The sequence below is a fragment of the Phalaenopsis equestris genome, unplaced genomic scaffold (genome assembly GCF_001263595.1).
Source record: "Phalaenopsis equestris unplaced genomic scaffold, ASM126359v1 Scaffold000291, whole genome shotgun sequence".
NCBI lineage: Eukaryota > Viridiplantae > Streptophyta > Magnoliopsida > Asparagales > Orchidaceae > Phalaenopsis > Phalaenopsis equestris.
In genome coordinates, this window is record NW_018164733.1 from 608,933 (window position 1) to 625,704 (window position 16,772).

Genomic DNA, 16,772 nt, shown 5'->3' on the forward strand with positions numbered 1-16,772 from the left:
CGGAGTAAGCTCATAATCACTGGTGTCTATAGATTCTGTACCTGAGTGAGTTTCAGAGGATTTTGGAGCTGGATTAGATTCTTGGACAGCTGCTGGAAGCTGTGTTAGGTTCTCTATTCTTTCAACAGTTCTGTTTCGTCTTGTATAGATCTGAAGTTCCTGAGGAGTGAGTTGTGTAGACTGAGGAGGTTGAATATGAGAAGGTGTGGGTTGTGTAGACTGAGGAGGTTGAATAGATGGAGGAGGTTTGACAGTTGGCGAGGGACCCGGGTCAGTTGGTAAAGGAACACATGGTTGTTGTTCACTACGACTACTATCACATGGTTGTTGTTCGCTATGACTACTCTCCCCCTGAATGACAGACCCTTGGTAGTATAATTGATGCTAAAAAAATGTGACATCCATAGAATTATAGACCTTTTTAGTTGAAGGACAATAACACTTGTAGTCTTTCTTGTTGGTCGAATATCCTATGAATATGCATTTGACGGATTTGGGGTCTGATTTACTATGGTGTTGTTTGTGAATATGAACAAAGACGGAACAATCAAATAGTTTGGTAGGGACAACTAAAGATAGTGTACAAGTATTTGGAAAGGAGCGAATGAGGACATCAATTGGACTATGAAAACCCAGAATATGAGAGGGCATCCGATTTATGAGTTAGGCAGCAGTCAACGTTGCACAATGTTGCCTCGTCTCAATAACATTTAGGGACCGATGTGGTAAACATGAGACAGCGGACTATCTCCAACAAGTGACGATTTTTCCGCTCGGCAACCCCATTTTATTGGGGAGTATCAACACACGTGCTAAAATGAATGATGCCATGTTGAGTAAGAAAAGTTCCTAGGGAGGTGTTGAAAAAATCTCGTGCATTATCTGTTTTCAGAGTCTGGAGTTTTGAGAGCCTGGATTTTTTGTGTCAAATTGAGTATCATTTGATAGAATGCACGAAGTATTGGTGCTACCTCAGATTTGTCACGCATAAGATAGATCCATGTCACCCGTGTGTGATCATCAATAAAGGACACGAACCATTGGACTCCAGAAATATTTTTTTTTCACGAGAATGACCCCAGGCGTCACTATGGATCAGAGAAAAGGGACGAGTGGGTTTGTATGATAATCGAGAAAATGAAGTACGAGTGTGTTTGGCAAGTTGACAAAATTTGCAATTAAAAGAGGTAGGACTTTTATTAATAAATAAATGAGGAAACAGTTTCCCCAGGTACATAAAGTTGGGATGACCTAAACGATATTGAAGTAACATAATTTCACCATCATTATTAACGTTGGAATGGAATACATATGTACTAAGCGGATTTAAGTAAGACAGACTTGATACTGGAATACAACCGATGGGTGAGAATAGACTGACAGAGAGTTTGTTGCACTGCGCAATTCAGCACTGCCAATCATCCTCCCCGACTTCAAATCCTGAAATTCACAAACATATGGAAAAAAATTTAGCAACACAATGACAATCATGAGTGAGCTTACTAATAGAGATCAGATTGCAATCCAAAGTAGGAACATGAAACACAGAAGTGAGGAATAAATCTGGAGAGATGCGGACAGAACCAAGACCAGCAACTTTGGAGGCTGATCCATCAGCAATCCGAACAGTGAGGGTCGGATTACACGACCGGTAATCCATTAATAAAGAGACATCCCCAGTCATATGATCGGAGGCACCTGAATCAACAATCCAGGGGCGAGAAGAGGTTGAATCTAAGACGAAAGCGGATGGGGAAATACCTTGATAGGTAATAAGGTTGATGACACCTGCACCCGATGCCACACTAGTAGGCTGAACTGGTGACAGCTGACCGAGCATCTTCTGGAGGGCATGGATTTGTTCTTCGCTGAATGGGCTTGTTCCTGGAGAGACTTCGGTGGTGCTGGTGGCAGCTGGCCGATGATCCCGTTTGGGTTTCCTATTGGCGGGTTTGCCATGAATTAGCCAACATGTGTCTCGAGTATGGCCAGAACAACGACAGAGGTCACACCAAGGGCGGCCCTGACATCTGTGGATGGAATATGAGCAACAAGTGCAGACCCGTCGAGGGCTGTAGTGGACAAGGAAGCACCTAACATGACCTTTTAGCGACTCTCTTCGCGGCGTATATCGGAGAAAGCTTCACGAATTGTTGGAAGAGGTTTCGAATTCAAAATCCATGAGCGAGTCTGGTCAAACTCAGATTTGAGGCCGAGAAGAAATTTGAAGGTGCGTTTTTATTCTATGATTTGGTGAAATATGACAGTCTTCGGGATACTTCCAAGGGTACACCTCGAATAGATCTAGTTGTTGTCAATATCGAGTAAGAGTATTGAAGTATTGAGTGACGGAGAGATCACCTTGACGAAAGTCATGAAGAATGGTCTCAACAGCAAATAGTTCGCTTGTATTGTCCGCACTAGAATAGGTCTCACGGGCAGTATCCCAGATTTCCTTAGTTGTTTCCTTAGTTGTGCCATAGAGAAGAAAATTTTCACCAATATCAAGTGTCATTGAGTTGACAAGTCAGCCCATAACCATATTATTCTCGGATTTTCAAGTCTTGTATGACGAATCTGTCGTCATCAGAGCTGGAGCATCACCTGTGAGGTAGTCATCTTTGCCTTTGCCGCATACCAACATCATGACTGACTGCGACCATTGGAGGTAATTCTAGCCGATGTGTTTGTGGCTGGTGATGAGGACAAAATTATTGTCTAAACTGCTGGGCAATGGAGACCCAGCTGCGGAGGGGTGGCTAGAAGTGACATCACTAGTGGATATGAGGAGTTGCATGCATGGCCGTACTTAGTCATTGGAGAGGAGAGGTGGCCAGCAGAATGAATTGACTGTGCTCGATCGCGGAAGAAGAGTCGGTGCTCATGATCGGACGCGGACGATCGCGGGAGAATCGGGAGCGCGAAAAATTGCGGGAGATCGCGGGAGATCGCGAGATCGCGGGAGATCGCGGGAGAAGCGCGGACGATCGGATGCGGACGCGATCGGTCGATTGGGCGAGGAGCGACGCTCGGATGCGGACGATCGGGAGAGGCTTCCCTTTGATGGCTCTGATACCATGTGAATTTTGAATAATCATTTTTCTCACTGAATACATAGATAATTCACCTATAAGTGACGAGTACAAGAGATAAAAAGAGGAAATAAATTTTCGTACAATTAAGTAATTCCTATAATTATGGAATAAACATAATTAAGTAATTACTCTTTTTATATTATGACTAAATATAGCAAGTACTAAATAGGATTAAAGTAAATAATAATAAGGAGTGTAATTCCACACTAATTGTAACCTTGTTAAGGGCTCATACTTTGTTTGATCTTTAACTGATGAATTGAACATGGTTGTGATATTTTGGCTCAATTTCTTAATGAATATAACATAGACACTTCATTTTTTATATATATATAATTTTATTTATTTATTTATAGTGAATGTATTGCAAAATGTAGCTATATTGTAAAAGTTGAATTTGCTGCTTTGTAAGTATTATTTTTATATGGTGAATGAGAGTTTAATTATTTATTATTTGTCACGACTAAATTTAAGAGGTTGGAATACTTAGGCAAAAGTAATTAACTACTGTCAATACATCAAAAGAGCCACTAAATTATAAATTTTGTTCTATTCCAAAACAATAATTGATTATTTATACATCATCCATAGAACATAGATACCTTTCACTTGTTTCTTTATGCAGGCGATATGCAAACTCTTATCTCTGACTCATTTTGTAACTTTGATCATTTAATATTTATTAAATATCAATGAGTTATAAATACAAGTTATTTGTTAAATCGTAGTTCTAAGTAACATTAACATAAATGAATTGAGAAATCAATATGTATGCCTGCTAAAATAAATGAACCAATATAAAATCATATAGCATTTTATTTTATTCAAAGATGACTTGGTAAAGAGGGTTTAGAATTTTTGTATATTAATGACATGAATTAGAAAGAACCATATTAAAACTAGTCTTATTTGTTTCACTTTCTTATGATACAACCATCACACACATCGTCTAATTGTACCATTTAAGGTACGTGATACATCGATATTAATTGTACCATTTTGTATGATACAACCATAACAAGCACATTGTCTAACTCTGCCATTCAAGGAAGGTCGATATTAATGCCCATTTCCAAACTTGCGGATAGCCAATCATTATACTTGCAAGTGTAGGCATCTCCAAAATACAATAAAAGTTTGTCAACTTCTAGGCATCTCACTTGCTTAACAGGCACCTATGGGGACTATGTCTGCCCACAACGCCAATAGAGGCGTGGGTGGTGTCTGAGAAACCACGACAAGCTCTTTTACTCTCATTATGCTAATAAGGATGTGTATAGGTCTTTGTGCATGCATGAAAGTTTATAAACATGTTTTCATGTTGCATCGAGAAAGATGCATATATGTATTTATTTTTTGTTGTATAGATCTTTGACCCACACTTGCCAGGAAAGACATGTACGAGTCTTCTCTTTTTCATGCAAGGACGTTTTTAATTTACCTGGACGAAGTTAGATACAAGTAATATAGGTTTTTTCCTCTACTTTTGAACAATGGTCTGGGTATTTATAGTGCCATGACAAGCTCATTTTCACATTATATGTGTGCATGAAAAGGCGTGTCGATGAAGTGAATGAATGTATGGTGAGGTCAGATTAATGGCGACACTACAAAGTATACAATTATTCTCCCTTTTTTATTTTCCTCTCTTTTTATGGCTCTTTTTTTACTATATTAGCGAGAGTAAGGGAGAGGATAAAAAAGAGGACAGGGAGTAAGAAGGGAGAGAAAGCTAGAAAGTTGGGGTAGAAAGAGGGAGAGGAGAGAGAAGTGGTGGGTGTTGAGTGTAAGAGTGTAGGGGAGGGAGTGGGGGAGAGAGGGAGGAGAGTGGCGGGTCACATTTGAGTCCAAGTCGAGTGGGGGTGCATTGCAAGTAGGTACACATGGAGCAATAGCAATGAGGGCGAGCAAGCGTGCATTACACTTTATTAGTTGGTGTAGCAGGAGTTGGCAAGCAGCTTGGGACTTGTCTGAATGTGCATAGGCTATGGACACGAGAGTTGGAAGCAAATGAAAATATTGCCTGTGAGTGAGCGATGGTCAGTGTGGGCACGGAGGTGGGTGAATTTTTCTCTTTTTTTTATTTTTTTCTTCTAAAAGTGAGGGTTGTATGGCCAATATGCGGCCTGAGGTGGGCGATGGGGTTGGAGCTGTTAAGGAATTTATTTAGAGGTCATCCATTTCTCTGATGAATAGAAATTCTATAAAATAATAATTTAGTTCAGGCATAAACTTAGATTTATAATGAGGAAAAAGAGAACCCTAGCTTTTGCCATCGAATCAATTATCATTACTCATGCTAGGCTTGAACTAGCATAGTTCTACCAATGTGTTTATGCCTATGAACTTGCTTGCACAATCACACATGCTTTGCTCACAGTTGCATGGTCAAATGTTGTTTGTCGCTTGTTTACATGCTAGCTATGCTCACACGCTTGTTTACTGAAAGTAGAATATGAACATCACCTGTTAAACAGGAGCGAAGCTTACTATATGTAAAGTCACAGTTTACACAACTATTTTCATACATTATTTCCTTACGGTAGTGAGGTTCTTCATAACATTCATACACTCAAACAAATAAAAAAATGTCTAAATTACATAAAGAACGATCTATGAGCAGCCAAACATTTCTACATCAATATCACATAATGAAAGTATAAAACCACCAAGCAAACATGTTTGAAATAAGAGAAATGAATACAATAATCTCTACTACTACTTACATATGAAAGCATCACATCATAATTTTGACATAATTTTTGAATGAGGTCTATCTTCTCTCTAGATGTTTAGGGTTTAGCCTTAGGATTTTTCTTGTGGCTTACTTTGAGGACTAGTGACTAGACCCCAAATCCTTAACCCTTGGTTGAGAAAATTGGGGTTTAGTCATTAAAGCCCAAGTTGAGTTCCTATAGGGTGGAAAATGTCTTAAGAGACCACTTGCCTCTAAAGGCCTAGGCTTAACCTTTGGCAGTAGAATATGAACATATAAATACTTTATATAGGACTTATTTGCTTTTAGTACTTGTATTATTTTATACAACTTATTAGTGGGACTATTTCCATTCTTTGAATAAAGAAGACATCAAGAAATACAATTGCCAACATGTCAATAATTATTTAGAAAGTTTGTTCGTTAGGTCTTTAAATACAACTGGAACACTGGTTAATCCAAAAGGTATCACCACAAATGTATATTGTCATCATTCCAAAGTTTATTTGGCCATGTCATTCTCGTTAATGTGGAACTGTTGATAAGTGGATTGCAAGTCAATAGATCATCAATCCTTGAGAATGCATATTTATTTTTATTTATCAACTTGTTTAGTTCTTTATAATTGATACACAATCTTAACTCAACTTTCTTCTTAGCAAAAAATACTAGAGCTTCCTATGCTGATGTGCTATGTCAGTAATTTTTACAATTGACTTTATAAGTTCTTTAACTGTCATTTTATATGATGCTTTTTACACAAGCTCTAATATTTTTATAGATGATAGAAGAATTTTTTCATTTTGCTGAAGGTATATCAACTAAATCATCTAAAAAAAACTTTTGGCTACTTTCTCAATCGACATGTCATTCAATTCCTTTGCACTCCTTGTTACATCAGTATATCGAGCACAGGAAACTTTGGTGACACTTAATCTTTTCAAAGATGACATTAAAATTGGATGATACTCTTAAATTTTCCATCCAAAAAAAAAAAAAGGACTTTTTTTTGGAAAGTTGAATTTGAACGCAAGTACTTTTTTACAACTATCTGTAGTTATGAAATGGCTAGACAACCAATTCTCTCTCAAGATTTTATCGAATTTGGATAATTGAAATACAATCAATTTTGCATCGAAATTGCTTCCATAAATTACTAAATTGTCATGCATAGTTTGCCAGTTTATATATATGATCAATTTGGCATAACAATAGATAAGACAATGGACATGGATATAGTGTTCAAGCAAAGTAGCTTTAATAAAATCTTCATAAATAAAAAGATGCATTGCTCCAATGTTGTATAAAATCTTTGAGGACACCATGATTTCCTTGGCATCTTAACGAGTTTGTGTATATGTCTGAAGTTGAACATTCTATTTTGATTGACTTTAAATTTGGGTGGAGACCGTCAAATCGATAATCCTTTGTTATCAAAATTCTTATGTGGAAGTGTTCATTTGATTTTAATTTCTTGAATCTTTCCGATTAAGTGGTGGACAATCTCTTACTGTATATCCCGGTAGATGGCACCAATAGTAAGTTTTATAACTAAACAAACATCCCTTTTTATGAAATCTTTTGCAATTCTCACGGCTAATAATACATTGCCCCCTCACAGAAAGAGGTACAGATCATTCTCATTATGTCTCTACAAATCAATTAATCAACTTATTGGGTAGGTCTCGAAAATTGAGTTGATGTTGACTTCACCACATCTCTATTTTACCTTCTAATGCGAACGCGGCAAGCGACACTTCTCTTTTACTCAGAGCAGAACTTATCATCTAATATTTTCTCAATGTTTAGTAATCAATTTCTACTTAGAATCATTTAGCTCCTATCAATATTGGTGGCTAACTGCAAATATTTGGAGGTGGTATTATTACCTCCACTCGGTTGAGAATAGAAGTCTTGGATCTTTGGCATCACTGTTGTCATCATTTGAGTGAGAGAATTGGCAATAAAAATAATTTTGGGAAATTTACATACGTAGCCCACCATTCTTATGTATTTACATATCTCACACCTAAACCTTCTTATTTACATATATAGCACTTGGTGTTTTAAACATGTGCATGAAAAGGGGTATTTCATTTTTAAAAAATGGTAATAATGCTATTTGTTATGTGATTAAAGATTTGAGTGGTGTGTAAATATGAAAGCTTAGATTTGAGATATGTAAATACATGAGAATTGTGTGCTATATATGTCAATGCCCATATATAGGTACAAACCACTCAATTTACATGTCATCTAAACTTTAATCTTTACATATATGTCCACCTTACCTATGCAGGAAAATATGCATTTCACTTTTTAGAAATAAAAAATAGTAGTATTTTTAATGTGACATGAAAAGTAATAAATGTAAAAAAGAGAAGTTTAGGTATTAAAGATGTAAATACACAGGAATTAGGTGGTACATATGTAAATGCCCTTAACATTTTATTTACTAAAAAAATGTTATGATATGACTCATATACCATATCGAGACAGACACTAGATCGAAGCGGAGCGGAGCGGAAGAATCTGTCCAAATTGGGAAGTTACGTGGGTTGGGGTGCGGGGGCAAAGCCCCGCGGTATGTTACTGGGGTAATGTTGTAATTACATATTGTGCCTAAGGTTTACTCTTGTAAATAGGTCTGTTAGTAACCCCAGGAGGTATCCCTGGATTCTGTAATCTCTTTTCTGAATATTAAAAGGAACTCGCCGCTCTGCTCCCGATGACGTAGGCATCTTTGCCGAACCTCGTTAAATATCTGTGTTTTTCTTGATTTGTGTCGATTACTGTTTTCTTCGCCCTAATTTACTCAACAAGTGGTGTCAGAGACAAGGTTCAAGGGCAAGGGAAGAAAAAATTTAGACAGCGCAAAGAAGTTCAAAGGGTAGGTTTTAGACGGTTCGAAGGAAATTCGGCGAAGGATTTCGGAGGTTCGCGGCTGTCTAGATTTTGGCTCGGACGGCTGTGCGACAGGGGGATCGTTCGGAGAGGATTTCAGCAGCAGCGACGTTGGATTCTGAACGATCGGCGGCAAAGCAGTTGGAGTTCGAAGGAGAAGCTTTGTCGGAGATTGGCTTCGACGGATCAGCTCCTCGATCGTGCGAGGTTGGAGGAGAAGCTTTTTCGACGGATCGGCTGCTGGGTTCCGATTTTCGTCGGCGCTGCGGAGGCGTCGGTCCTGCGAGTGGGCGAAAATCGCGCGCGGGAGCAAAACCAGATGCCATGAAAGATGAAGATTGGGAAGAATTGCAACAGCGAGCGACAGCGACAATACGACTATGCCTAGCAGATGAGGTTATGTATCACGTGATGAATCTGAAATCTCCAGGAGAAGTTTGGAAGAAATTGGAAACTCAGTTTATGGCTAAATCTCTGACGAACAAGTTGTATCTGAAGCAAAAGTTGTATGGGCTGAAGATGCAAGAAGGGTCTGATCTGGCGCAGCATGTTAATGGCTTCAATCAAATAATCACTGATTTATCACGACTTGATGTGAGTATTGAGGATGAAGATCGAGCGATGATTTTGTTGTGTTCGTTGTCATCTTCCTATGAACATCTGGTGACTACTCTGACATATGGGAAAGAGACTATCAAAGTTGATGAGATTACTGCAGCGTTGTTGGCTCACAACCAGCGGAAGCAGAATATAGGGGAAAACTCTCACGGCGACAGTTTATATGTTAAGGGTAAACAGGATCGTAAAAGGAAGAAAGAGGAGGGATCTGGAAGGCGAAATTCCAGGTCAAAGTCTAGAGGCAAAAAAGGAAATTCATTGCTACAAGTGCAATGAGCCAGGTCATATGAAGAGAGATTGTCCAAAGCTGAAGAAGCTGACTGGGGAGAAAGGTGATACTTCATCAAAATCTGTAAATGTGGTGCAGAGTGAAAATTCAGATTGCAGTGATGGCGATATGCTCTCAGTTTCATCAACTCAGTTCACGGATGCATGGATTTTTGATTCAGGGTGCTCTTATCACATAAAACCTAACAGAGAGTTGTTTACTTCATACAGGTCAACTAATTCTGGCTCAGTCTATTTGGGTGATGATAGATGTTGCAATATAGTTGGTATTGAAGAAGTCAGAATTCAGATGTATGATGACACTGTTAGAACGTTATGTGATGTCAGACATATTCCAGATCTGAAGAAGAATTTGATTTCCTTGGGCGCTCTACACAGAAATGGTTTTATTCCTAAGGCTGATGAGGATAGGGAAACCATCAGAATTGTTAAAGGTGCACTGATGGTGATGAAAGGAAAGTTGACTGCAGGTAATATCTACAGACTGTTAGGGAGTACAGCTGTAGGTGGAGTTCATTTTGTGAAGTCAGATAATGACAGTACAAAGCTATGACATATGCGTCTGGGTCATCTCAGTGAACGTGGGATGACGGAATTGCATAAAAGAAATCTATTGCATGGAGTTAAAAGTTGCAAGCTCGATCTTTGTAAGTTCTGTATTCTTGTAAAACAGACTAGAGTCAGTTTTATGACTGAAAAACATAAAACTGAAGGAATTATTGACTATGTGCATTCTGATGTATGAGGCCCTACTAGGGAGTTGTCATTGGGAGGATCTCAGTATTTCGTTACCTTTATTGATGGTTTCTCCAGAAAAGTTTGGGTGTATTTTTTGAAGCAGAAATCTGAAGTATTATCTAAATTCAAACTGTGGAAAGTTGAGGTGGAGAACCAAACTGACAGAAAGATCAAGTATTTGTGGTCCGATAATGACACAAAATACACTGATTTGCAGTTTCAGAAGTTCTGTGAGGAGCATGAGATTCAGAGGCATTTTTCAGTGTGGAAGACGCCACAGCAAAATTGTGTGACAAAAAGGATTGATGCATGGATTTTTGATTTATGATGCTGTAATCACATAACACCTAATAGGGAGTGGTTTACTTCATACAGGTCAACTAATTCTGGCTCAGTTTATCTAGGTGATGATAGATGTTACAATATTGCTGGTATTGGAGAAGTCAGAATTAAGATGTATGATGACACAATTAGAACATTATGTGATGTTAGACATATTCTAGATCTGAAGAAGAATTTGATTTCATTGAGCACTTTACATAGATGAAGTACATCTTTTTGGGCTATAAGAAAGGTGTAAAAGGATACAAGTTTTGAGATCCAATTGCAGAGAAGATGGTGATCAACAGAGATGCAGTTTTTGATGAATAGTCCATGTTTCAGCAGAATCAAGACAAGGTGCAAGGGAACAATTCCAGTTCAGATGTAGTGTAGATGGATTTAGAACAACATCCAGAAATAACCGAGAGAGTTGAATGTTCAAACCCAACACCTGATGATTCCATTCCAGATGATTTGCAGAATTATAATCTAGCCAGAGACAGACGGAGACACACTAATATAAGACCTCCTGGCAGATTGGGTTATGAAGACTTGGTCTCTTGTGCACTTCTCATCAGCAGCGATGATCCAACAACTTTTCAAGGAGCTATCGCTAGCCAGGAGAAAGTCTACAGACGATGTGAGTATGATTGTTGTGTTTATGTGAAGAGCTTTGATGATGTTTCTATTATTTTTCTGTTACTGTATGTTGATGATATACTGATTACTGCAAAAAATATGAATAATGTCCGTGGTTTGAAAGCTTTATTGAGCCAGAAATTTGACATGAAAGATTTGGGTCCTACGAATAAGATTCTTGGAATGGAGATTTATCGAGACAGAGGCTCAAGACGATTATGTCTATCTCAACGAGGCTATGTTGAGAAAGTGCTGGAAATGTTTGAGATGAGCAATGTAAAGCTTGTAAGCACTTCTTTGGCAAATTATTTTAAGCTTTCTTCGGAACAGTGTCCTAAGACTGATACAGAAATGAAAAACATGACAAAGGTTCCATATGTCAGTGCAGTTGGCTGCTTGATGTATGCTATTGTATGTACTCGTCCTGATTTGGCTCATGTTGTTAGTCAAGTCTGCAAATACATGGTTAAACATGGAAGGCGACATTGGGAAACAGTCAAGTAGATTTTCAGGTATCTGAAGGGTACTGTAGGACATAGAATTATTTTTGACAGTCAGAAGAATGATCCTTCAATTGTGGGGTATGTCGATTCAGACTATGCAGGTGATTTGGATGGCAGAAGGTCTATAATTGGGTATGTGTTTACTCTTGGTGGAGGGTCTATATGTTGGTAATCAACAATTCAATCTATTGTGACATTATTTACAACTGAAACAGTATATGACAGTAGCTGAAGCTGCTAAAGAAGTCTTATGGCTTGTTGGGCTAGTAAAGAAACTGTGCGTTGAGCAAGGTGGAGTTCAGTTGCATTGTGACAGTCAGAGTGCTATTTATCTGGCTAAGAACCAGGTGTAACATGCGAGAACCAAGCACATTGATGTCAGGTATTACAAGATCAAAGAGTTAATTGCTTTTGAGGAGATACTGTTGCAGAAAGTTTATACTGATGAGAATGCAGCTGATATGTTGACCAAACCAGTTATTATCAACAAGTTCTTGCATTGCTTGGACTTGTTGAATGTTTGCAGTTGCTAGAGAAGCATGGTGGCCCAACCCACAGTGGTGCAGCTGTAACTCCCAGGTATTTTTCTCCTAAGGGGCTGGATATTCGCCAAGGTGGAGATTTGTTATGATATGACTCATATATCATATCGGGACAGACGCTAGATCGAAGCGGAGCGGAAGAATCTGTCCAAATTGGGAAGTTATGTTGGTTGGGGTGCAGGGGCAAAGCCTCACGGTATGGTACATGTGTAATGTTGTAATTACATATTGTGCCTAAGGTTTACACTTGGGATTATAAATAGGTCTGTTAGTAACCCCAGGAGGTATCTCTGGATTCTGTAATATCTTTTCTGAATATTGAAAGGAACTCGCCGCTCTGCTCCTAAGGACGTAGGCATCTTTGCCGAACCTCGTTAAATCTCTGTGTTCTTCTGGATTTGTGTCGATTACTGTTTTCTTCGCCCTAATTTTCTCAACAAAAAACAATTGACTGTTCTTTTACATTTCTATTTTTGTGAAAGAAAATGTAAAGTTTTCCGGTAGCATTAAATTGTTGTTCAGCGCATGTACCTTGAAATCCAAAATCCTAATTTTGCATTAGAGTAAGTCTTGTTTTGCATGAATTTTGTACCGTATGCTTCAAATCATGTCAATATATGCAAATGCATGATATATTTCCACCATCTTAATTGTTCTAATTACAATTACTCACCTTGACAGATGATCCCAAGCTTAAAGATTGTCAGAACAAAACCTTAACAAAAAGACTCGCAAATTTACTGGATGCCATTTCAGCCCCCCCAGCTTTTGCCGATGAGTCCGCTGTAACAGGAAAAATTATGGGGAAAGCCTCTTCGTCTTCAACAGATACAGTTCATGTCACTGCAGGGATGATCCGAATACAGCAGAGCTTGGAGAGCTGGAAATTGCAGAACCATTCAGGGATGGATTTTCTTCTTTCTTATGGGGTTAGCAAATCCATCAGCCATGAGAGAAGAAAGAAGATTCAGGGCGGATTTATTTCTTCTCTTTGCTGGGCTGGCTTCCATCTGTTCTTGCTCTGCTCGTGCGTGCTTGCTCTGAACTGCAAATTTGGAGCTTTGTGTTTCCAACCAGTAAGTCGTCGCGGATGAGTTTCATTGTCTTGATGATTATAATTTTTGAATTATAATTACTTTTATGGAATTAAAATTTATGCTACATGTTAAAAATGATTATGATAACTTGTATTGTTATTGAATTTTACTGTTGAAATGCTGTTGCATTTGAAAATATTTACTGAAGAGGACATTATTTCACTTTTATTTATTGGTAGGATAGCAGTTGGGTGGCTTTGTTTTGTAAATGTTTTTTTTTTTTTTTTAATTTGGGGCAATTACATGGGTAAAATCCTAAATTTTAATTATTTATATAACTGACATTACCTGTCTTTATTTATTTATTTATTTTTTAATTTTTTGCTTTTGTTGAATTCCAATGATCGTGGGTTGTCCCATTGTATGGGTTCGATTCCTATGTATTTACATATCTATACCTAAACTTTAATTTTTATATTTATACCACCCTGATCTTTTTAAAAGTGAAACACACTTTTTCATGCATAGATAAGTTGGTATGTATGTAAAAATTGAAGTTTAGGTGTTAGATATATGCAAATACATAAGAATTGAGTGGTGTTCAAGTAGATATTTCTTTAAAAAATAATTATAGGAGTGTTATATTTTTATGTAAATTATTAAAATTCATATTAAATTGTTGCCGGATTATCTTAAATGTTGAATAGTAATTGAACGGTACATGTCTTTAATTTAATGTTCATGTTTATAATGGTTAAAAATGATAGATATAATAATAATATATTTAAATAATGAATATGCTACTAAATGTATTTTTTAATTTTGATTTAGTGTAAATCAATTTGTTTAATTATATTGCGGTCTTAAAATAAAGTTTGTGCATTAATTGAGATTAAAATCATAGGAGAATTAATAAAAATAGTCCCATTGAGATAATAACATATTTCTCTTCTATGCATCTCTTCGTTTATTTTCTAAATAACTATTTATTAGCATGACAAAATTATCTTTTCTGTCGCTAATAGAAGTAAATAATTATACATCTCTTTTGAGGCATTTACGTACGTACCACTCAATTCTTATGATTTTACATATCTAGTTCTACATTCATATTTACTTGCAAATCACTCGAATCTTTCGAATAACTTACTAACAGATACTTGATAAGTTGGCAATGTGTGTATGTATATATATATATATATATATATATATATACCCCTCAATTCTACGTTGAAAGATCATGAAAATAGGAAAAAATAAGAGGCCTTAGCAGGATCAAAATAATCCACAAAATGTTTGCTAATATATAGATCTACTCTTCTCAAGCATTAAAGAAGATAGAATTATGATGATGTTATTACAAATGTATTATATTAGTTCAGTTATGATAATCATAATTGGACTTACATAAATATAACTAAGCATTTAGATTATAGCCGGTATTTACAATAACTACAGTTATATGGTTGACCACAGATATCATAATTGGTTGATGTATGATCACTTAATTGGAAGCTGAAATATTAACAAAATAAAAAAAAATATTAAAAAAAAAATCCTATACATGTCTTCGTCGTAATACCGTCCAAATTATTCATCAACCACAAATCCCAAATTCCCATCACTTGATCCGTAGTTATGGCAAAGCTGTCCCCAACGAACCTAATCCCCGCCGACACAATTCCCTAAACCCTAAATTTCACTTTCTTATCTTTCTTTCAGCGAAGAAGAAGAAGAAGAAAGAAGAAGAACAAGAAGATATGCCCATCTCCCGCCTCAAAATGGGAACCAGAGAAGAAATCACACGCCCCGAACTCCTCAAATCCGCCATTGCCGAATTCTTCTCAACCATCCTCTTCGTCTTCGCTTCCCGGGGCTCCTCCATCTCCTTCCGTAACCATCCATCCGCTTACTTTCCCCCTTCTCCCTTTTCTCTCTCTCTCTCTCTCTTTAATTTTGAACTTCTACTAATTCTAAATCCTGAAAAACGCAGAAAAACTCACCGGTTGTGTCAGTCAGACGCCGACAGGGCTCCTCATCTCGGCCTTTTCCAACTCATTCGCCCTCTCCGCCGCGATCGCCGCATCGGCAAACACCTCCGGCGGCCACCTGAACCCAGCAATTACCTTCGCCATCTTCCTCGGCGGCCACATAACCCTGATCCGCGCCATCCTTTACATTGCCTCCCAGCTCATCGCCTCCATAACGGCGGCCTTCCTCCTGAAATTGGTCATCGGAGCAGATCCATCGGCGGCGATGCCATCATCGCCGACATCAAATGCAGTATTGCTCGAGGGATTGAAGACCTTTGGGCTCGTGATGACGGTGTGCGCGGTGGCGGCGAAGGGGAAATTGGGAGGAGGGGGAGCGGTATTGGCGCCATTGGTTATAGGGTTTTCGGTGGGAGCTAACGTGATGGTGGGCGGGTCGTTTGAGGGGGCGGTGATGAACCCGGCGGCAATGTTTGGGCCGGCGGTGGTGGGCTGGGCTTGGGATGGGAAATGGCTTTGCTGGGCTGGGCAGTTCCTCGGAGGTGGACTTGCCGGGATTTTGTATGAGTTTTTCTTTGGGACTATTGAGTTATTATAATGAGTTGTTTGTTCAGCCTCTGCTCGAGCAGGATAATGGGCCGTTCTAGTGTTCTAGCTTTATGGTTTTTATTTTTTGTTTTTTTTTTCTGGGCGTTTGCATAGACACCATCAATTCTTATTTATTTACATATCTACCAACTAATTTTAATTGTTACATTTATATCACCCAATTCTCTCATGCCAAATAAATTTGAATTGCATCAACCTCGTTATTCTAATAAATAATGTACAGCCAAAAGTAGCCACAAGAAGAGGAATTCACATAAATGAGCATTTTCCCAGCCAAGTTTAACTATGGGAACGGACCCAAGAAAAGAATAGTTAGACAATCAACACAACACTGTTGAACTCGAACGAGTATCGACTGAGTACGAGTGATTGAGTACGAATAATCGAATGAGATGAGCAAAATGCAGAAGTAAAATGGTGGTCAGTCATCCACCAGACAATCAGTTAACTTTAGAAATGAATTATTCGTGAAAATCTTTGACTTTGTATGCATCACAATGACCTAAGTTTATTTTTTAAAATATGACACGAATATTTCAATAGTCAAAATTTAATCACATCTTCCAATTTTAGATCGGATGCCTAATTGGTGGAATCGTGTTCATTCTCATAATACAACAACTCACGCACATACAGTCTTTGTCTTATCTTTCTCACGCACTATTCATTGAGGCGTGATTCATAAACACAACAAGATTCGACAGATAAATAATCCAAAAAGAAATAATTTTTCGCTATAAATTTATAATAATAATGTTTACAATTAAACTC

At 37.9% G+C, this 16,772-nt stretch overlaps 2 protein-coding genes across 2 annotated transcripts in view; both read left to right on the forward strand.

Moving 5' to 3' along the window:
• Positions 1-13,599, forward strand: part of LOC110025151 (NAC domain-containing protein 53-like) — an 18,038-nt gene extending 4,439 nt beyond the window's left edge. The window contains exon 5 of the mRNA XM_020725448.1: positions 13,046-13,599. Within this exon, the coding sequence (XP_020581107.1) occupies positions 13,046-13,458 (413 nt within the window). The 3' untranslated portion in view covers positions 13,459-13,599. The remainder of the gene's footprint in view (positions 1-13,045) is intronic.
• A 1,243-nt stretch (positions 13,600-14,842) lies between these two features.
• LOC110025153 (aquaporin TIP1-1-like) lies at positions 14,843-16,049 on the forward strand. Its single transcript, XM_020725452.1, has 2 exons — positions 14,843-15,294; positions 15,395-16,049. The coding sequence occupies exons 1-2, from the start codon at positions 15,162-15,164 to the stop codon at positions 15,988-15,990; spliced, it is 729 nt and encodes a 242-aa protein (XP_020581111.1). The 5' UTR covers positions 14,843-15,161; the 3' UTR covers positions 15,991-16,049.
• The last annotated feature ends 723 nt before the right edge of the window (positions 16,050-16,772 follow it).